General features: G+C 40.7%; 1 protein-coding gene and 1 pseudogene across 1 annotated transcript in view; both read left to right on the top strand.

Moving 5' to 3' along the window:
• TARS3 (threonyl-tRNA synthetase 3) overlaps window positions 1-23,449 on the top strand; it is a 62,905-nt gene that overhangs the window by 5,844 nt on the left and 33,612 nt on the right. The window contains exons 4-10 of the mRNA XM_058736788.1: window positions 3,452-3,575; window positions 8,482-8,603; window positions 10,488-10,605; window positions 16,406-16,470; window positions 19,353-19,431; window positions 20,297-20,443; window positions 21,281-21,379. Coding sequence (XP_058592771.1) covers window positions 3,452-3,575; window positions 8,482-8,603; window positions 10,488-10,605; window positions 16,406-16,470; window positions 19,353-19,431; window positions 20,297-20,443; window positions 21,281-21,379 — 754 coding nt within the window. The remainder of the gene's footprint in view (window positions 1-3,451; window positions 3,576-8,481; window positions 8,604-10,487; window positions 10,606-16,405; window positions 16,471-19,352; window positions 19,432-20,296; window positions 20,444-21,280; window positions 21,380-23,449) is intronic.
• On the top strand, window positions 12,818-13,464 carry LOC131516148 (microtubule-associated proteins 1A/1B light chain 3B-like; annotated as a pseudogene).

The following is a 23,449-nucleotide window of genomic DNA, read 5'->3' as shown; positions in this document are numbered from 1 at the left end:
GCCACAGTGTGCCCCTCTGACATCCAGAGATCTGTGAGACCCTCTTTTCATCATCCCACATGCTCAGTCCCTCCCCAGGTGAGACAACTCTGGGTCCCATCAGCTGAAAGCACAGGACGTCCAAGTGCGTTGCAGAACACCCCCGTCAGGCTGGCTCCTTACACTCTGGCAGCAAATACACTACTTGACAAGGCTGCCCATCCCGCACGTATACGCAGTGGTGGGGTACTCACAAGGCCATCACAGGGAAGCGTGTTTGGAGGAAAAGAAGGAATAACACAGACAGCAATGTACGGAAGGCATCAGGTCCTGCTGGCAGGGACTGTGAGGCCCACAGCCTGGCAACGGGTAGTGCAAGATCAGCCCACCTGGCCACCCTTTGTTTTCTGCGAGCAGCCCGCTTGTCCACTGTCCTCCAAGGGCCCTGATTTTGTTCTGTGGGAAGGTCCTAGTTGTCCCTCATCCTCATTAGTCACACTGGGGGTCTCAGAGCTCCTCTGAGGAGCCAACAGTCACAGGTGTTTGTAAGCTGGGCTTGTCACTGGGCAGCACAGTTGTCTCCAGCGTGGTAGACTTCCAGTCGGTTTGCTCCTAATCAGTTCCAAGAGAAGTAATCTCCGAGAGTAATCCGAGAGAAATAATCCACAAGAAGGAATTCTTCTAGACGGAGACTTCTCATGCTTTTGTTCCTTGGTTTTTGTGCTTGACTCTTTCCTCTCTCTCCCTGAATTTAATGGACTGAGGTCCGAGGAAACAACAGGCTATGGGAGGGCAGCACCCTTTAATCTGTGTGGTTGGCCTGGCCCCTCTTGTCTGTCTTGATGTGTGGCTTTTGAGAGGGGTTTTAAGTGCCAGTCCCTCCTGCTGTTTGGGACAATAGACTGTTTTTCCAATCTTGCACAGCCCCACATTTCTGGACTCTTAATCAGTTTGAATTACAGGCCACAGGCACAGCCTCTTGGCGGAGGCCTGTCCCTTCCATCTCTGCCTGTGAACGGGACAATCCTCCCTGGAGCCTATCTCGGTCTGGTGGTGTTTACAAAAACTGCAGTAGCTACCCAGTGTTTACCAACCTTCTGCCTTTTTGTAACTGCTGCTTTATATGCTCCAGGCATTGTAAGCACATGAGTTTGCCTGCAGGTTGTATCAAATATTTTATCCAATATCTACCAATATTTATATTTTTCAAATATCAGATTACCTGCTAAGCCAGTGCCATGTGTTTTGTTTTTGTTACTTCCAAGTTCTTACTTTTTTTTTTAATTAAACTTAAAAATTTTTAAGCTTATTTGTTTTGAGAGAGACCTCTGTCTTATGCTCTCTAGTGAGAACAAGTGGGGTACGGGCACAGAGAGAGAGGGGTACAGTTTCTGGAGCAGGCTCCATGCTGATAGCAGAGAACCCGATGAGGGGCTCAAACTCACGAACCGTGAGATCATGACCTGAGCCAAAGTCGGATGCTTAACAGACCGAGCCACCCAGGTGCCCCTTTACTTTTTTGTATTAGTTAAGATAGAAGCTAGGCTGCTGCAACAGCTTCAGTGGCTTAAATATGATCAAAGTCTCTCTCAGGTAGGTAGGTAGCAACCTGGAGGTGCGGGGTCCAGCTTGACAGGGCAGCAATTCTCCATAAGTCGTTTGGGGACCAGAATTCCTTATGTTTGGTTGCTGGACCATCTTTATGTACAACGTTGCACTAGTGTTCATGGTCCAGGGAACCCCACCAGTGTGCTGTAGTCCGCAGAAGGCGGGGAGAGGGTGGAAGAGGGCTCTCCACTGCCTTAAGGCTGAGATACGGAAGTGCTACAGGCCACTTCTGCTGGTACCCATTGCTTCCAAACTTCCAGGGGAACCTGGAAAACTATACCAGAAGGAGGGAATGGATTTGAAGAATCCTTAGCAGTCCATCACAGCCAGTAAAAATGAAATAAAATTCTACTTCCTTAATAACAATATCTAACATTTATTAAGTTTGTATTATGAGAGTGCACCTTATTTAATCCTTAGAATAAATGTATGAGGAAGGTTGTATAAATTCCCATTTTACAGATGAGAAACTGAAGCTTAGAATAAATTGCCCAGTGTTCAAGTCCAGGTTGGTCTAACATGAGAGCAGATGCTCTTAACCACAGCACTGTACTGCTGCTCACAGAAAGGCAAGTTGTGTGACAGAAAGTTGCTCACAGAAAGGCAAGTTAAAACATTATATTGTAAAGATGACACAGTTTAGTAGTACCTGACGTTGTGAGGGCACAGAGAAAAGGTATTCTTGTGCCTTTCCTGGAAGGAAAATTTGGCAGTATATTCCAGCAAGGTCATTAAAGTGCATTGCCCTTGACCCAGCAGTTTTACTTGACCAATTTTTCCTGGGAAAAAATAATTGGGAACTAAGATGTGTGTTCAAGAATGTTCGCTGCAGTGTTATTTGTCATTGGCAAAGCAAAACAAAACAAAACATTCCTGCCAAGAAATGACCAAAGTGCTCAGCCATGGAGGATCCATTAATCAATTCTTGATTCTGCTGCAGCTATCAACCAGCATGATTTTCAAGTCTGTCTACCATCCGGGAAAATGTGTGACTTACTAAGTTTAAAAAGTACATTACCAAGTAACATATACAGAATGGTACTATTATGATTTTTATATTGGTGTATATATTTACCTAAAAACGTGGAAGAACAGGGGCACCTGGGTGGCTCAGTCAGTTGAGCGTCCAACTTCGGCTCAGGTCATGATCTCACGGTTTGTGAGTTCGAGCCCCACATCGGGCTCTGTGCTGACAGCTCAGAGCCTGGAGCCTGCTTCAGATTCTGTGTCTCCCTCTCTCTCTGCCCCTCCCCTACTCATGCTCTGTCTCTCTCTGTCTCAGAAATAAGTAAACATTAAAAAAATTTTAAAAAAACATGGAAGGACATACAGAAAAATGTTAACAGTAATTTCTGGGTGGTGGGATTGAAGGTGATATGTTTTTCTTTGTTTTTCTGTGCTTTCTAGGTTTCTTAATGTGTTATTTTTGTCAATAATTTTCAAAAAAACTGTAAGTGTGTGTGTGTGTGTGTAACAGAGAGAGAGAGAGAGAGAGAGAGAGAGAAGAAGGAGGAAGAGGAGGAGGAGGAAGCAGAGGAGGAGGAGGAGGAGGGGTAGATGTATAAAAAGACTAGAAAGACATGTACCAAAATGTTAGGATCATTTATTTCAGGGTGGTTTTATTCTTTGTCTTTTCTCTGTTTTCCAAGTTCTTCTTCTTTTTTTTTTTTTTTTACAGTGAATGTGTACTATTTTTTTATTTAAAATAAATGTTACAAAATTTGAAAAACCTATTCTTTTAGTTTACATTTGTACTTTCTATTCACTCAAAAAAAAGCCCTAAAAAATTATTTTAATCTTTTGTTTTAACAAATCATTGCAGCATGTGATAAGGTTAACTCTCACATGACTCTTCTTTTACCAGTCAGGAACTGGCTGAAAGCACAGTGGTAGCCAAAGTCAATGGTGAATTATGGGACTTGGACCGTCCACTGGAAGGGGATTCCACTCTAGAGCTGCTTATGTTTGATAATGAGGAAGCCCAAGCTGTAAGTATTTAAAAAGAATAAACTAAACTTTGGATATTGTGAACTATATTATGTACAAAGACACACATTGAAGTCAAGAATGATGAGTTGTGTAACCTTCTAGAACTTAAAATTTCTGTATTGGTGTTTAGTAAGTATTTAGTGAATTTTTGTGGAATGAATACATACAAATATATATTAGCTTTTAAAGTAGCCCTTATTTATCATTTCTGAAGATAGTTGTGTCCTTATGCTATAATGCTTTAATTATAAAATCAATGTACATTTGACATGAATTTTTAATAGATTCTTAGAAATGGGTCTACTTTATAATATAATATGTGCAGGAGAATTGGGAAAAGTTATCAAAGCTTAGATATCTTTTTATTTTTTTAAGTTTATTTATTGTGAGAGAGAGAGAGAGAGAGAGAGGAGGAGGACAAAGCAGGCTCTGTGCTGAGAGCAGAAAGCCCTATGTGGGGCTCAAACTCATGAACCACGAGATCATGACCTGAGCCAAAGAGCCACCCAGGCACCCCTTAGATATCCTTTAAATACTTATTAATGTAATATTCTATAAAATAGATACCACATTTCATGTAGGTCTCTGATATACATTGTTAACTTTGCAATTTCTCTTCAGGCAGTGTCCATTATCTGCCTAAAACCTAACCTAAGCTTAGCTTAGGTTCTATTAATCATGACACTTGATTTCTTGATTTGTTAATCCAAACTTATAAGAACCATACTATAATTACTTTCCTGTTTAAAATATGCAAAGCATAACAATTAAGTAGCCAAATAATACAGTATTAATAAAATCATGTTGAAAGTGATTCAGAAAGAGCAATTTTTAGGAGAAACACAAAACATATATGTATTATTTAGTTTTTCTTACTAGTTGTTAACAACTGTTGCCTAGCATCATCCCAGATGTCATCCCTAGACTTTACAATTGTATATATTCCCTTAGTCACCTGACCAGCATCTACAGTGCTGGACGCATGTGCCAGACCCTGTAGGGCTGCAGTGGACAGAACATGGAGACTCCTGTTTCAAAGAGTTTACCTCTAGTAGGAGGAGGTATTACACAAGAAAACAACCAATGAGAGGTTTTCAGATAGTGTCAGTTTCTGGAGAAAGTCAGATAGGGGCTGGAACCAAGAACAGCCATGATAGTTGGTGGGGCAGTTAGTTTTGATCCTCAACTAAAGGCCCAAATCCTACCCGAAAGCCTTGTGCTTGCCTACACTGGCTGGCTCTTGGTTTGTCTGCAGGTGTTGTTTCTATGACTCTTTTTTAATAGCTGGCTATTGAACTTTTTCAATGTGTCAGGCATTGGGGTGTTCGGGGAATGGGAGAACTACCAAATTTAATGTTCCATGGAGGTGTTGGTATCTTTGGAGTCCTTTCCTCCTGGCATTCAGTAACATCATGAAAAAAACATTCTTTATCATGGGAAATCTTTCTAGAGTGCCTAACCAGTGTTTGCTTGCCATGCTCGTAACATGGTATCTGACATCAGATTATAGGGCTTTCATAAATATCTGTGGTTGTTGATGAAAATGATAATAGTAATAAACATTTACCAGAGCCAAGCACTGGCCTGGCCCATTATGCGCATATGTATTATCTCCTTGAGTCCCAAGTTACCCTAGCACACAGGTACTGTTTTAATCCCCATTTTACAGATGAAGCAACCAGTATCAAAATAGTTAAGTAACATTTCTAAGCTCTTGATGCTTCTTTTCATTTAACTTAGTAACAAATATTTTTTGTAGTTGTTGTTCCTGGAATTTATTTTCCTGTTACTGTGAATATACTAAGATATTGAACATAAATTAATTTATAATATTTAATACATATCCATGAAAAAGAAACCCTATAGGAAAACAAATTTTGAAAACTCAGATCTAAAACAATGATAAATTGGAGTGCCTGGGTGGGTGACTTAGTCAGTTAAGGGTCCAACTCTTGATTTCGGCTCAGGTCATGATCTCAGTGTTCGTGAGATCAAGCCCCACGGTGGGCTCCACATTGAGAGCACAGAGTCTGCTTGGGATTCTCACTCCCTCTCTTTCTGCCCTTCTCCTGCTCATATGCACACCCCTCACCCCCCCACACACATACACAATCTCTCTTTAAATAAATAAACTTAAAAAGTGATAATGATTTTTTAAAGGTTTTTTTTGCTCTATGGAAACATTCAAGACACCTTTCTATTTTAAAAGGTGATTTTATTTATAAGACTATTTTAGTGCATAATGTAACATACAGAAGAAATACTCTCCACCTTCTAGATAAATTCATGTAGAAAATGACAGGAAGAATATCCACATAAAGCTGACAAACATGCACAACAGAAACAAGGGGAATTTTATAAAGTGACACAGCTTGCAGGTTTAAAATATATCTCATGATATTTCCTTTTGTAAGCCTAACATCTGGTAAAAGAATATACATAGATATATATTCTACTTTAAAGCTTTGGTGAAACCCCGGGGGAAATCAGTGATGTGCCGCGGTGATCTCAGACCTAAGCAAATGTAGGGCACTTTATTTAGAGGTGAACAAAACAAGCAGATTCATGTAGAAACTGAAGCCGCTAGCTCTGTGCTTGTAGTCCATTCAGTGGTCTCTTCCACTACATCATGGCGTGAGTCAGGTTCACCCCCAATTTCAGTGGCTGCTGCCCCCTGCATCCTGTGTATTATCTCAGCAGTCATGACAGTTAACCACACTCTTCTTTTAAGATTCTTTACGGCACCAGTGTTTTTCTGGCTTTATTCCCACCATTGGATCTTTCTCAGTCTTCTTTGCTGGCGTTTTCTTCATCTTTCTCCAGAGTGAAGAATTCCTCAGTGCTCAGTCATAGTACCCTCTGTCTTTATGCTCCTGTTCTAAGCTGTCCTGTCTGCTAACTGTCCGCTGTCAGTTCTTCTGTCTGTGGCTAGACAGGCCTCAGTCTTGTGTACATTACCACCCATGTAATATCTCCATCCAGATATCATACAGGAATTTGTAGTATGTCCACGGTGACAACTCTTGATTCTAGCCCCAGAACTTACTCCTTCCCTGTCTGCCCATCTCAGGGCACAACTCCACCACATACCCAGTTACTCAACCTAGAATCTTGGAGATTGTATGTGATTGCTACCTGTTCCCTCAACTCCAAGTCTCTAATTGGTAAGCCATTACTGTCCTAACATATCTGGAATCTGTCCACTTCTGCTGCCATTACCGAGATTCAACAATGGTGTTATTATAGTACTGCCCAAGAAAATGTCCACCTGCTGTTTCATTCCCCTGAAATCCATTCCTGCTACCAAATGATGTTTTAAAATGTAAATTGAATAATTTCTTTTCTGCCTAAAACTCTTCAGTGCATCTCATTGCATTTGGAATAAAACCCAGATTCCCCCAGAAGGCCCGCAGGGTTACTGGCCCTTTCTTACCTCTGCAACTTTTCTCAAGTTACTTTATCCCTTACGTGTTAGCCACACAGGCCTTCCTGACTCCCTGTGAATGCAGAGCCTTCTCTGTTATTTATCATTACAGTGCTCTGTTCATCTCCTTTTACATCCTCTTCTTCTCTCGTGATTACGCACTTACTGGTTTGTTTCTGCCTGTCTCCCTCACAATGTGCGGTAAACTGCATGAGGCCAGTGACTCGTTTCTTTCACTGTTGTATCCTCCGCACCCAACACAGTGTTTGGCTCAACAAACATCTAGGTGCGGACAGTGCGCCAAAGAAGACACTTGGGTTCCTGTTGACAGTTAGCCTACCCTCCTGGCGCCATCCAAAGCAAAGGTCTGTGCCAAGGACGGAGGCTCTGGGGCAGTTTGTGGATCATATCCCTGCTTAATGCTATGGGTTGGGATTGCACATAGCCTGCTCAGAGGACTCCCTGTGCTTTGACTTATTTGTCAAACAGCTTTCTAATTGTAAGGTTTTTTTATTTAATAAGGGAAAGAAAGGGCTGCCAGGGGACTCCATTGTCTTGCTTTTCTGGTACCTCTATGTATCTAGTGACTTTAGTTAGTTTTAGTTTATCCATAAACCTTTGATTCCTTAGGAATTCAAAACCAAACTTTCTGAACTTGTAGATGTGATGACCAGCCCTTGGACTATGAATTAACTCATGTGTATCCTCCTGCCCAGGAGTTTCAGGCAACCAGCAGGCATTCCCAGGCTATACTTTTCTCCCCCCAAAAAGTCATTCTGTCAAAAGAATGTGGAGACTGCTGTGGAGACAGAAAACTACTTCGGCCCTCTGCGTTCAGCTTAGCTGCTGCCTCTGGAGGAAAAGAAAGGAAATCAGTGTCTGTCATGCCTGGCTTCCCTCCACTCTGGGCTTGCATGCTGCTGCTTCCCCCTCAGCAGTCCAAGCCATGGTTGAGGCTGTCACATCTTCTCTGCAAGTTAAGATGCGCAGAAGGAAATGGTGTAGGAGCAGCTCAGAGCAGCAGTTTCACGCTAGAACCAAGCATATGGCTCTGGTATAATTGCAAAGCACTCAGAAAATGTTCTCTTCTCAGTGGGCATTGAAGATTTTCTTTTCAAATTGATGTCTTTTTCTTTGTAATGTTTATTTTTGAGAGAGAGAGAGAGAGAGAGAGAGAGAGAGAGAGAACGAGCAGGAGAGGGGCAGAGAGAGAGGGAGACACAGAATCTAAAGCAGGCTCCAGGCTCTGAGCTATCAGCACAGAGCCCGATGCGGGACTCAAACTCACGAACTATAAGATCATGACTTGAGCTGAGGTTGGACACGTAACCAACTGAGCCACCCAGGCACCCCAGTGTTACTCTGTGTCTTGATGTTTATACCCTTAAAGTGTATGTACTTGCTTACTTATGTTACCGGACTAATAAGTCTCCATGACATGATTTTGATTGCCTCTGCCCTCTGTGTTTCATGCCCTGCAGGTGTACTGGCACTCCAGTGCTCATATTCTTGGGGAAGCCATGGAGCTTTACTATGGGGGCCACTTGTGCTATGGTCCACCCATTGAAAATGGATTTTATTATGACATGTTCATTGAAGACAGGTAATACCACTGAATATTCACTTCCGGAGGCATGTGTTTACAGTCCGTTGTTTTATGATGCTTACGTATTATTTTACTGAATGTGTGTGTTATATAACATGGCTGTAGATAGGCTGTGTTTGGAAATTAATTTTTTATGAATTAAGATTCCAGAGCAACATCTCCAACTTTCTTTTCCTCAGAAGGAAGTGATACAGTATCTATCTAATCTGGGACTTGCTACATCATAGTAGTAAATTAAGACCAGAATCAGATTTAATCCTTAGAGAGCAGTGGGTGCAGTTCTGCTCCATGATAACCGAGGGCGCTATCTGCCTCAGCCAGACATCTCACACAGATAAATACCAGGCAGAGTGGTGCACAGAGGCCTCACATTCGAGAGTTCTGTGCCCAGCCCCAGCCCACCTCCTTCCCTGTACTCCCCATAGTCCTTAAGGACCAGCTGCTAAAACTGAAACCTGAGGGTCCTTCCAATTCCTGTTCCTCACTGTCACCCCACACTATCCAGTCATTCCATCCGGGTCTTCCTGTTCTATCTCCTCAATAGTTCTCCTGTCCTCCCTTCCTCCCTTCCTCCTCTGTTACTTCCGCCTCAGTTTAGACCCATAGCATCTCTTGCTGGATGACTATGGTGCATTCTGTCCTTACCTGTCCCTTCCCCCCACCCCGACTGCTTAAATGGTCTCCCTAACTGAGCATCCGCCTCTGTAGCTCCTACGTACAGGCTTGTCCAGCTTTATCTCCTGTTACCACTACCCAGAGAGTCATTCAACAAGAGTTTTTGACTGCTTCTTATGTGCTCTGTGCTTGGTGCTGGTGATTCATAAGTGAGCAGATCAGTCTGTCCCCATGGAGCTAACAGTCTAGCTAGCTTAGACAAAAGCAAACAGCCCTCTGCTGTCAGGTGGTGATGAGTGGTGTGAAGGAAAATAAACCAGCTGTGGGGAGGTGTGTGCCATGACAGTGGTCATGAACGGGGGAAGTGATGTTGAAGTGGGGACCAGGATGGAGGGAGCAAGTTCTGAGGCAGTTGTGTGTGGGGGTGTATTTTGGGACATTTGGGGGAAACGTTCTAGGCCTCTGGGACCTCCCTGGTGTGGGCCTACGCCTGGCTTGTTTGAGGAAAGGTAAGGAAGGCCGTGTGCATGGAGGGGAATGAGGGCAAACCAGGGAGTGGCTGAAAGAGGTCAGCTGATGGCTCACAGTGGGCCATTCCCTGTGAGTGCCAGACTGGACTCGGCAGTTCACGCTCACAGATCTTTCTCCCAACCTAGATTCAACAGTCAGCGAGGGCCGGGATGTGTGAGCACTTACCACAGCCTTTTTTTTTTTTTAAGTTTATTTATTTATTTTGAGAGAGCAAGCAAGCAGGGAGGGGCAGACAGAGAGGAAGAGAGAGAGAGAACCCCAAGCAGGCTCCACACTATCAGTGCAGACCCGACATGGGGCTTGAACCCACAAACCATGAGATCATGACCTGAGCCGAAACCAGGAATCAGATGCTTAACCGACTGAACCACCCAGGCACCCCTAGTATAGCTCTTTTGAACAAAAAATGTAGATGTGTGATGTGTAAAGTAGACCGCACAGAAGAACAGGCCTCAAAGGAGCTTACACTCTAACCAGTGAGTATTTTAACAGGGTTTTCAAATTGCACACTTCATCGCAGAGAAGATTTGTAGGCAAATCACTTCATCTGTTGGTGCCTCCGTTTTCCTCCTTGAGAATTAAGATTATCGGCCCTGCATATGAATGTATGACTTTCTGAAGTCTGGGTGCAATAAGGCACAAATTCCTCAGTTAATGACGAGCGTCCACAAAAAGGAACATACATGTGTGATGTCTGAGAAATCTGTGTTGACTATCACTTACTCTTCTTTTTAGAGCTGTGTCCAGCACAGAACTGTCGGCCCTGGAGAACATATGTAAGACTATCATAAAAGAAAAGCAACCCTTTGAAAGACTGGAAGTCAGCAAGGAAGTGCTCCTCGAAATGTTTAAGGTAATTTCAGGAAACTCTTTGGAATAAGAAAACCTTTTGCCAGGAATAGTAAAAACAATTAATCAACATAGACAGCTTTTTTTTTTTTAAACAAATAATTGGATGTTGCTTGCCACATTGTTCCAGGTTGGCAACCTGTTGTGAGGTTGTCACTAGTCGCTCAATGTGATATTTCCCTACTTTTTCCAGAACATTAAAAAAAAATTTTTTTAAATGTTTATTTACCTTTGAGATAGAGAGAGCAGAGGCAGAGTGTGAGCGGGGAAGGGCAGAGAGAAAGGGACACAGAGAATCTGAAGCAGGCTCCAGGCTCTTAGCTGTCAACACATAGCCCAACATGGGGCTCGAACTCGTGAACTGTGAGATCATGACCTGAGGAGAAGTTAGATGCTTAACCAACTGAGCCACCCAGGTTCCCCATTTCCTGAACATTTTAATGCCAATATATGGAGGTAAATGACCAGGGGAATAGTTTTCATATATGTGTTTATAAATCTGATTCATTCTGAGTATTGTTAATATCCTGACTACTAAATTCAACAATACTTCTGTTTTTTTCTTTATACTGTTTTGACCAATGTACGTAAGCGTATGTAAATTTAAGAATGCTTAAATTTAGGGGCGTCTGGATGGCTCAGTTGGTTAAGCGTCCGACGTCAGCTCAGATCATGATCTCACAGTCCATGAGTTTGAGCCCCGTGTTAGGCTCTGTGCTGACAGCTCAGAGCCTAGAGCCTGCTTCGGATTCTGTGTCTCCCTCTCTCTCTGCCCCTCCCCCGCTCGTGATCTGTCTCTCTCTGTCTCAAAAATAAATAAAAACATTAAAAAAAAATACTTAAATTTACGTTTTAAATCATATCAGAGAAAGCACGTAATTTGAACACACAATATTGTTAATTTTGTGAGCTTGAAATAAGAGATAGATTTCGGCTTGGTAAAGTTGCACCTACTCTTTTTGTGTGTGTGTGTGTGTGTGTGTGGTAAAATACCCAAAAGGGAAAAAAAAAAAATTTATGCTGACCATTTTTTTTTAAGTTTATATATTTATTTAGAGAGAGAAAGAGATGGAATCCCAAGCAGACTCCATGCTGTCAGCTCAGAGCCCGACACAGGGCTAGAATTCCCGAACCGTGAGATCATGACCTGAGCCAAAACCAAGAGTCGGACGCTTAACTGACCAAGTTCCTATTATGTCAATCATTTTTAAGTGTATAGTTCTGTAGCATTTGGTGCATTCATATTGGGCAAGCATCACCACCATCCATCTCCAGAGCTTTTTCATCTTCTCCAACTGGAACCCCACACCTAGTAAACACTAATTCCCTGTTCCCACTTCCCCTTTTTCTGTCTCTATGAATTTGATAACTCTAAGAACCATATAAGTGGAATAATACAATACTTGTCCTTTGTGACCTCCTTTATTTTACCAGTGTAATGTGCTCAAGGTTTGTCCATCTTGTAGCGGGTGTCAGAATTTCCTTCCTTCTCAAGGCTGAATAATACTTCATGGTGTGTATAGACTGCATTTTGTTTATTCATTCATCTGTGGACGGACACTTGAGTTGTTTCCACCTTTTGACAATTGTGAAAAGTGTTGCTGTGAATGTGGGTGTACAAATATCTGATCGAGTCCCTGCCTCTAATTCTTTTGGGTGTATCTCCAGAAGTTGCATTGCTGGATTATATGGAAATTCTCAGTTTTGTCAACTGCCATACTGTTTGCCACAGCAACTGTTAGCATTTTACATTCCCATCAGCAGTGCACGAGCATTCCAGCCGCTCCATGTCCTTGCCAACACTTGCAGTTTTCTGTTTTCTTGGTAATAGTCATCCTAATGGGTGTGAGATGGCATCTCATTGTGCTTTTGGTTTGCATTTCTCTAATGACTAGTGATATTAAGCATCTTTCCATATACTTATTGGCCATTTGTATATCCGATTGGAAGAAAAGTCTATCCCAGTCCTTTGCCCATTTTTTAATTGGGTTGTTTGTTTTTTGGTGTTGAGTTGTAGGAATTCTTTACATACTCTGGATATGAATCCTTTATTGGATATGTGATTTGCAATTATTTTCTCCTCTTCGTGGGTTGCCTTTTTGCATCTCCTCTTAAGAATTAAACTCAATCAGACAAGGGAAGTTGCTGTCGCCACGGTCGGAGTCTCTGCCACTGCCATCTGGAACAGCCGGACCCTCCGCCTCGCCTCCCGTGCCATGCTGTAGGAGAAGACCTTCAAGCAGCGTCGCACCTTTGAACAAAGAGTAGATGTCCAACTTATCCAAGAGCAGCATCCTACGAAAATCCCAGTGATCACAGAACGATACAAGGGTGAGAAGCAACTTCCTGTACTGGACAAAACCAAGTTCCTTGTACCTGATCACGTCAACATGAGTGAGCTCATCAAGATCATTAGGAGGCGCTTACAGCTCAACGCTAATCAGGAGTTCTTCCTATTAGTCAATGGACACAGCATGGTGAGTGTGTCCACTCCGATTTCTGAAGTGTATGAACATGAGAAGGACGAAGATGGGTTCCTGAATATGGTATATGCCTCTCAGGAGACATTTGGAATCAAAGTGTCTGTGTAAGACTAGAAAAATGCATCTGTTCTAGAATTTTTTTAAGCCCTTACCAAGGAAAAAAAGGGGACATAACCAACTGAGATTGATCCATTCATCCAATCACAGACCATCAAAATCAGTAGTGTTCCTGCCTAGGAGTTGTAGGAAGTTGTTTTGTGCTGCAAGCAGAAAAATGGATCTCCACGTGAGCACATTCAGCTTTGGAAAAACCATTATTTAACCTAGGCTGTTTTGTTTTCAAATTTAGAAGTTTAAAAATAAAATACTTTGCATTCTAAGTTGCCGATAAAATAGAACTTCATGTTATTCTAAGGCTCTTTCCCTATGAGGAGCTTGCAACATAAGCATTCAGAGAGAAATTCGTTTCCAGGTTCACAGAACCGGCCAACTTTGTGTAGAAGAGTTTCCACTCAACTAGAGAACTCTCTTTAAGAGGATCTTGGAAAGCATAAGTTGTCAGGAATAGCCCCCTTCCCACCCGCCCACATTGGCCATAATAGTGGACAAAAAGCAGGAAAAATTGAGGTGGATAAAACTCTGAACTGCTGCTCAAGGTTCTCGACTCCTAGTTTAGTGTGCCCCAAGTCCACGCCTGTGCAGTGCCATTCCGGGGGGGGGGGGGGGGGGGGCAGGGCTCATTTGCTTCTCTAGACAGTAAAGCACCACTGCTCAATAAGAACCTTGAATAACTTAAAATTTTGGTCTTGTTTCTCAAAAGGCCCAGGGAAGAAAAATGTGACATTTCTTCTGGTTTGCATATTCTCTGAGAGGTCAAACTGCCATCTGCTTTGGTAGAGAAACAAGCTGTTCAAGCAGTTTTGTTCCTTAGGTCAGTGGTAGAAACTACAGAACATGGAAAGTAAAGCATTAAAATTCAGATACACTCCCTCTTAAAAAAAAAAAAAAAAGAATTAAACTCAATAAAAAAAAAAAAACACCTCAAAGTTTGTGAAGAAAAATAATTTTGTTTGAACATAAAAGTATGAGACAGTTCAATTATACATATCTATTTTTTTCTCCCAACAACTTCCTTCCTCAAGTAGTTATTTAATATAAAGTACCTGTCTCCAAGGCAATAGTGATGAAAGCAGGAAAGAAAGTGTCTTCTGAGTTTTTAATGTAACGATATGATCATTTATTGTAAACTTAGTTTTTGTTTATGTAAATTAGAAATACAGCTGTGTCCTCAGAATTTTATTTATTTCATGTAGTTCAAATTGCAGTCTTCTAACCTAAATGTGAGACCCAAAACCATAAAAATCTAGAAAACACAGGCAATATCTTCTTTGACATTGGCGGTAGCAACTTCTTTCTAGAGATGTCTCCTGAGGCAAGAGAAATAAGGGCAAAAATAAACTATAGGGATTCTATCAAAATAAAAAGCTTTTGCACAGCAAAGGAAGCAATCAGTAAAACTAAAAAGCATTCTATGGAATGGGAGAAGATATTTGCAAATGACATATCCAATAAAGGGTTAGTATCTAAAATATATGAAGAGCTTATAAAATTCAACACCTCAAAAATGAATAATCCAATTAAAAAATGGGCAGAAGACATGACATTTTTCCCAAAGAAGACATACTGATGGCCAACAGACAGATGAAAAGAGGCACAACATCATTTATCATCAGGGAAATGCAAGTCAAAACCACCATGAGATACCACCTCTCACCTGTCAGAATGGATAAAATCAACAGCACAAGAAACAATAGGTGTTGGTGGAGAAAGGGGAACCCTCTTGCACTGTTGGTAGGAATGCAAACTGGTGCAGCCTCTCTGAAGGACAATATGGAGGTTCCTCAAAAAATTAAAAATACAATTACTGTATGAACCAGCAATCGCATTACTAGGTATTTACCCAAAGAATACAAAAATACTAATTCAAAGGGATACCTACACTCCGATGTTTGTAGCAACATTATCTACCATGGCCAAATTATGGAAACAGCCCAAGTGTCCATTGACTGATGAATGAATAAAGAAAAGGTGGTATATATGTATATATATATATATATATATATATATATATATATATATATATACATACACATACATACAATGGAATATTATCCAGCCATAAAAAACAATGAAATCTTGCCATTGAAGACGTGGATGGAGCTAGAAAGTACTAAGCTAAGAGAAATAAGTCAGAGAAAGACAAATACCATATGATTTCACTCATATGTAGAATTTAAGAAACAAAACAAAGGAGCAAAAGGGGGGGGGGGGAGAAGGAGCAAGACAAACCAAGAGACAAACTCTTTAAAAAAAATTTTTTTTAACATTTATTCATTTTTGAGAGTGAGAGAGACAGAGCATGAGTGGGGGAGGAGCAGAGAGAGGGGGGACACAGAATCTGAAGCAGGCTCCAGGCTCTGAGCTGTCAGCACAGGGCCCAACACAGGGCTTGAACTCATGGACCGCGAGATCATGACCTGAACCAAAGTTGGACGCTCAACCAACTGAGCCACCCAGGTGCCCCAAGAAACAAACTCTTAACTGTAGAGAACAAACTGATGATTACCAGAGGTAGGTGGGGGTGGGGATGGGTTAAATAGGTGACAGGGATTAAGGAGGGCACTTGTGATGAGTACCTGATATATGGAAGTCATGAATTGCACTATATTGTACACCTGAAATTAGTATTACACTGTATATTAACTAACTGGAATTTAAATAAAAACTTTAAAAAGTACACTCTAAAAATGAGATAAAAAAATTGGAATCTTCTAGAACAGTGCCGTTCAATAAAAATATAATGTGATTCACAAATCTGAGCCACGGATATAATCTTTTTCTGGTGGCCACATTTTAAAAGTAAAAGAATGGCAAAATTAATTTTTATAATATTGTATTTAACCCATTATATCAAAAATATCACTGTATCATGTAACCAACATAAAAATAGTTACTAAACTATTGTACATTCTTTCATAGCACGTCTCTGAAATCCAATGTGTTTTGCACTTACACACATCTCATTTCAGACTAGTTCCATTGCAAGTGCTCAATAGCCACATGGGCTTGTGGCTCCTGTTTTGGACAGTACAGCTCTAAGCTATGAGCTCTTGGTATTCCTGGGGTCTCAGCACTAGAACATAGTAGACACCCATTTAGTGTTTGTTGAAAAAAAATAAGTTTTTTTCCTAAAAAGAAAAATTTTTCCTACTTAAGCATTTTACATAATAACATAATATGTAAATATGTTTTTCTTTATAGTACAATAAATTTAAATGCCGCATCCTGAATGAGAAGGTTAACACTCCAACTACGACAGTTTACAGGTAAAGTGTGTGTAGACTGTATTTATTTATTTATTTTGAATTTTTAAAAATGTTTATTTATTTTTGAGAGAGAGAGAGACAAAGTGCAAGCATAGGAGGGGTAGAAAGAGAGGGGGACACAGAATCTGAAGCAGGCTCCAGGCTCTGAGCTGTCAGCACCGAGACTGATGCGGGGCTCAAACTCAGGAACCATGAGATCATGACCTGAGCTTAACTGACTGAGCCACCCAGGCACCTCAAAGTGTGTGTAAATTTTAAGTGGTGCTCAGTGGTAAACTTTAAGCCATTAGCAGTAGAAGCAGTTGGTCCTTGGGTGGGTGGTCTATTTGTCAATTTGCATAGTTGGTATACTATGTTAGCTAGAGACTCCAAAATGTTATCAGCAAAAGGAAATTATTATGTCTTCATTTGTGTTTATCAGTCTGCTGCTGAAACCCGAATTTCATTTTCCAGATGTTAGCTGTAACAGCATCTTTCCCCATGTGGGTGAAATTGTGTTTCCCCAGTGCTTTACATTTCAAGGGGAGCTGTTTAGGAACGGAATTTTGTTTCATCCTCACATTCTTATTAATGTGGCAGTGGGAGCTGTTAGTGACCATCCCCTCATACAGTGATTTCCTGCCTCCTACTATATATACTCCCCGTTTCCTGGAGTCCAAAGGTGTTAGCTTTCGTGCGTTAACAGGATGTTCATGGTAAAACACAAAGACAGTGTTAGGAACCGAAGGCAAATCAAGTGATAGGAAGAAGCAAGTGAAATCAATATCACCACAACTCAGTTCTGTTTGTTTAACATCTGGAGCCCCTATTTTATTTGTGTGGTTTTAAAGCTGCCTTGTAGGTAATTGCTGTTCCCCATTTCTGTGTGTTCTGGATGTCTGGCTGATGCTATGACCTTCATGGTCCAATCTTAGGAGATCTGGTATCAGAAAAACCCTCCACAAAGCATTTACTTTCCATGGTCACATAGTTACAGGTCTGTAGTTTCATTGTACTGTAAGAGAAGTCATCTCCCCTTTAAGCAAAGATGTGCTCAGTGCATTTCTTACATTATAATATGAACTCGTTGCCATTTGACATTGAAGTGGGATACCATGCTTGCCTCATCTTTGCTGTTCTCCAGTGACCTGATAAGGTTTTATTGGTTATTACTTATAATTCAAATAAATGTTACTATATGCATTTTGAAGTTTAATACATGAAGAGATAGAAAAGACATGTGAAGTTTTAAAATTCAGGCTCCTAATACTTGAGCTCTTGTGGCTATTTTTTGAACCTTCCTTAGGTCAATATTGACACTTCTTACTCTGTCAATTTAATTTTTAGAAAATGAATTGTATTTTCTTCTACAGGGTTATTTTAAGATGAGCGTATTGAAGTCTTCCATGCTAATTAGGTGTTCCTTCCACACCTGTGAACTTTGATTTACCACTCCCATCTTGGACAGAGAACAATAAAGCCTGGCCATTCAAATAAATGGAATTTTCATATTTAAAGCATATTTATCCACTTTGGTGAATAAACCAGTCCCTTTATGTATTCATCGTAATTTTTAACTCTTTAACCATTGAACTTTAAAAATATTTAAAATTGGTTGGAATAGTTAAGGAAGAACTTACTTTCTTTACTAAATTTTCCTTAAATTAGTTGATGTTAAGTACCTTCCCTCTGACCAGTGTCATTAGTATTTTAATTTTTTAAGTGTCTCTGTGCTTGAAAAAAAGTCTGTGCTTATTAAGGTTTGGGGGTCCTTCTTGGTTAGAGGTGCAAGTGAACCCCCAGCAACCGCACCATGTGGTTTTTTTATTTAATGTTATTTATTTTGAGAGGGGAGGGGCAGGCAGAGAGAGAGAGAGACAGAGAGAGAGACAGAGACAGAGAGAATCCCAGCAGGCTCCGCACTGTCAGCACAGAACCCAACCCAGGACTCAGGTACTGTGAGATCATGACCTGAGCCAAAACCAAGAGTTGGATGTCAGAAGCTTCACCGACTGAGCCGCCCAGGCACCCCACACTATGTGTTTTAATAATGGTGTCATCTCTGACCTAAACTTGTGCCTGAGAGTTGCACTGAAGTCAGTGTTCCATTTTAGTAAACCAAAAGACAGTTAAGGCTTTTGTCATAACACCAGAGGACCTAAAAACAAATACACAAAAGACCCTTGGAATTTATTTATTTATTTATTTATTTATTTATTTATTTGTTTGTTTGTTTATTATTTATCGAACAGACCTTATTTCTCAGGGCAGATTTCAGTCCACAGCAAAATTGAGAAGGTACAGAGATTTCGCACATACCCTCTCCCCGACTCATGCACAGCCTCTGCCACTACCAATGCCCCCCGTGGAGTGGCTCGTTAGTGACAGTTGATGGACCTGCACTGACCATCATAATCACATAGAGTCCAGAGTTTACATTATGGTTCGCTCTTGTTGGTGTACATTCTATAGGTTTGGTGAAGTTTATTTTTAAAGTATCAAGTTAGCACATTTTATATAAGTTGCAGTTAATTTTGGCTTTGCAGATCAGTGTAGAACAGGGAAATGGCTTTTTGATTTTATGACAGTGGAAGGTTTTCAATAGCCTTGGGACATGACATTGAAAAGTGGTGGGTGACTGCGTGGTTTCTGTCAGAAGATTCTGTAACTTTTTGAATTTGAGCAAAGGAGGCAAGACTGGGATCTGAGACCAGATAAATTGCCTCTTTCGTCATCCTAAATTAAGAATTAAATTATTTTAAATTGCCCCCCAAGTTAAAAATTGCCTCAAGATGTATGAATAAGTAAGATCCTTCACTTAAAACATATGAAAACATGATTTGTAATGAACGGTCCAAAAAGCTATAACTGTGTCTGGGCATGTCTGAAATATTTCATTATAGGTGTGGTCCACTAATTGACCTTTGCAAAGGGCCCCATGTAAGACACACTGGAAAAATTAAAGCCATAAAAATTTTCAAGGTAAGCATTTATTTTTTTAATACAGCAAACTTAAGATAAACCAGATAATGAGGAATTTTCAGTCATATCTTTTATAATCTGAGTACACAGTGTTTTAAAATACCTCATTATTTGATTTTTACAGAAGCTTTTTTTTTTAATGTTTATTTATTTTTGAGAGAGAGGGAAAGAGAGAGAGAGAGAGAGAGAGAGAGAGAGTAAGCACACAAATTGGGGTGGGGAAAGAGAGAGAGGGAAACACAGAATCCCAAGCAGGCTCCAGGCTCTGAGCTGTCAGCACAGAGCCCAACGAGGAGCTCAAACCTACAAACCATGAGATGACCTGAGCCGAAGTTGGATGCTAAATCAACTGAGTAACCCAGGCACCCCAATTTTTACAGAAGCTTCTAAAAATACTGTAATTTTTGAAAATTAGGACCTTACATGTAGCTTTTAATTGTTTATTATTTAACATTACTATACATGGTACAGTGCCTTTCTTTCTCATATATTTTAAGATACTGTTCTGCACTCGATGACTTCCTTGAATCACCCTAGTGTGAGCAAGAACATTTGGCTGGGATCTTCATGTCTCTGTACTGTATGCTGTTCCTCTCCTCTGTAGTTCAATTACTATTGGCCCCGCCCACCTTCCCCTTCCTTCTCACTATTCATTCCTAGAATCCATGGCAGACTCTACATAATTTTCTGATGAATTTGGGCTGGGAAGGTTTAATTAGAATCAATTTAAGAGTCTTCCTGGTGCTACAAAAAGTCATCGTAAGCTATGTGGATGGCGTAGTGGAAACTTGTGCACAGATTTAAGAGTGGTTTTATTTATAACCAAATGTTTGGTATGTTTACCCAACTTTTGTTTGATGCTTAGAATTCCTCAACATACTGGGAGGGCAACCCTGAAATGGAAACACTGCAGAGGATCTATGGGATATCCTTTCCTGATAACAAGATGATGAAAACCTGGGAAAAGTTCCAAGAGGAAGCCAGGAACCGTGATCACAGGAAAATCGGAAAGGTACACCTGCGTCCTAATCACTAGCAGGATGAGGACATTCTTTGTTGGCCTATGATTTAATTGTTTGGAAAATGGGATCTCTTCTTTCCTTGTCCTATCTTCTGTTTTGCTGGCACTCAGAGTTTGCTATTGCAACCTCATGTTAATACTCCAAATGTCTCCTCATCGCTTTCCTTCCTGTGTCTTTTATTAGATTTTAAAATTACAGCTTTCTGTCACTCATACCATGATGTAAAAATAATGTTGTAAAAAATTGTATGTACTTAACAACATACTTTGTTTTGGGGGAACAGAGCAGAAAGACAGAATGAGATTTAAGAGTGTGTGGACCTGGGTTTGAGTGTCAGTTTGGCCACTTATGAGCTATGTTATATGGTGGGCCATGTGCTCACTTATGGAACTGCACGTGCTCGTCTCTTGCTCGGTGGCGTTGTAGGGCTGATGGGGAGGGCAGATGCTGTATGGTGGCAGCAGCATGGGGCAGGCATTCAGCAGTGACAGCCATGATGATGGCCACTGCCACGTGGAGCCTTCCCCCTGGAGTGAACTTTTCTGATCTTTGGCCATGTTCTCTCCCCATGAGATCCACATTCCAAGATGCCACGTCAGAAATTAGGAGTGAATAAAAGGTGAATGAAGAGCTAAGTAACCATAAATATGAATTGTAATTTTACATGTGGTAGTAATTCTAGTTAGAGGTAAGTATTGAGGGGCTTTAGTTGTCAGAAGATGGAAGTCATAACTGAGTATAAGTCTCATTCCTTCAATGTCATATGCATACAGTAAATATTGATCAATGGCAATGAGATTTGAGATGCAGTTATTGTTTTAATCTAGGAACAAGAACTATTCTTCTTCCACGATCTGAGTCCTGGGAGCTGCTTTTTTCTTCCCAGAGGAGCCTTCATTTATAACACACTTATGAATTTCATACGAGTAAGTTAATTTTTAAAACATTTTTTTATTCAGCTCCATTGTACACTTTATTATTTTCCTGCTTTCGTAATAAAATAGCCAAGCATTTTCATTAACTTTATTTTAGTAATATTAATAAGAATTTTGAACTAAAGAGAAATACTGGGTTGTACCTCAAAAAAATTGAAATAATTTCTGTATTTCCTAAATAAAATGCATTCTTGAATTTCAGTAAGTGCACCTATTGTCCATAAAAGTTTCTAGAGCATGAACAATACAAAGATAAGAATTAGACTAAGTGTGGACTCCCTGGGAAGGAGAAGAAAGGAGGAAGTGTCCTATCTGGCACAGAATGCTAAATGATGAACTGTTGATTCTCAAAATGTGGTCCATGGTCTCCCTCCACCGTCCCTGACCCAGGGGTCCATGGTGTCCCTCACTGGTATGACTCCCAGGTAGCTTGGCACCTCCATCCAGAGCAAAGAGTAAAGACAATTAGGTAAAATACCTTCTTGTAATAAAGTCTGTAGATGAGAAAGTCTTAAGCGTTTCTCTCATTTGAACTCCAGATACTGTTCAGTGATGATCCATGTAACTACTAGGATTATGTTTCCTTTCTTGTGTTTTTTTCTTTCCTGTAACTAGTAATTACCTAAAATTTTCATTTACTCAGTTTTATGTCACTAACTTAGTTCCTATCACTAATTCATCCTCAAACTTTTTCTAAAAACTGCAAAACTCCTTACAACATATTCTGAGTATTCAGGTAATCTCTCAGTAATTTTTGAAAATTTGGTCCCCTTTTTCCAGAATTAACTTGCTGGAAGGATTCTTGCCAACTGATGTCTCAGTACTTGTTTTCCTCATCATTCTGGCTACTCCCCTCATGTCTCTGCTATGTTGGTTCTCTTCTTCCCTGATCCCATGCCTTCCTCTTCTTTCCTTATCCCTCTCCTTTGGGGAAGCACTTTCTTCAGCAACTTCCTGAGAAAAGGTTACTGGCATGAGCTGGTTATTCTCTGTCTGCCTCACCTGTCTCATCTCCATTCCTTCTTTTCTTGTTTTGTGTCCCTGGAGGCTAAGCTCTGTGGACTTTGTCACCTGGGCTACATACCTTCCAGTAGGGATCAGCCAGTGTGAAGCCAAGGGAGCCCAGAGGGCCTGAAGAATCACTGAAGATTATCTGAGACTACAGCAGGTGGTGATGACCATCACAGCTGCTGTTTTGGATAGGCTGTCTGCCAGAAAATCAATATAGCCCCTGGCACCCTGAACTCTCGAGGTTGGTCATTGAGTGTATGGAGAATAAACAGAAAGTCTCTGTGGTAGCCTGATAGGAATCTCTTATCTTTATAGATGTAAGACGCACATGGCTGATGATTAGGCCCAAGGCCTGATTGTATGGGCTGCAGAATTGTAAAGCCATTTAAATTCACAACCCCAGTGGTCTCTTATGCTAAGGTAAGGGCACTTTTGGGAAAGAGTGGGTCCTTGAATTTTGGAATAAGAATATTTGGCAGACACGGATGAGGCAGAGGACTTTGAACTCCCAGATACCTTTGTCTGAAGAAACTGGCCTTTCCATGCAAACAAAACAAAGCAATAACAACAAAAAAATTTAGAAACTTTGCCTGTTTTTTTCTCTTGGTTTTCAGTTATATGGTCTTGCCTTTTCCCATATTTGGTAATTTTTTATTATATGCTAAATACTGTATATAAAAATAACTTCAGAGGCTTTAGATGATGTCATCTCCTACAAGAACATTTACCCTCTGTCAAGATCGAAGCCTAATTAATCCATTCAAAGATGGAGCTGAGTTAGGGCTGGGCTTCCATTTTGATAAGACAGAATCTGCCTCTTATTCATCCCTGTTACTAGGGCATGGCCCTGTAGGGTTTCCAATTGACAGTCTGTGGTTTCTTCAGCTCCAGAAAACTGGAGGAGGTCCAATTCTGCTCTTCAAATGTGTTCTACTGTTAGCTAAGCAAATGATTGCACACCTCATCCAATCACTGCATTGGCTCAAAATCTAATAATATGTCATCTGAATCAGGTCTAGGTATAGATGAGGGTCTTTGGGTGCAAAGTAC

This window comes from Neofelis nebulosa, chromosome 7 (genome assembly GCF_028018385.1).
Source record: "Neofelis nebulosa isolate mNeoNeb1 chromosome 7, mNeoNeb1.pri, whole genome shotgun sequence".
Lineage (NCBI taxonomy): Eukaryota > Metazoa > Chordata > Mammalia > Carnivora > Felidae > Neofelis > Neofelis nebulosa.
Note: the sequence above shows the minus strand (reverse complement) of the source record. Positions and strands in the feature narration are given on the sequence as shown.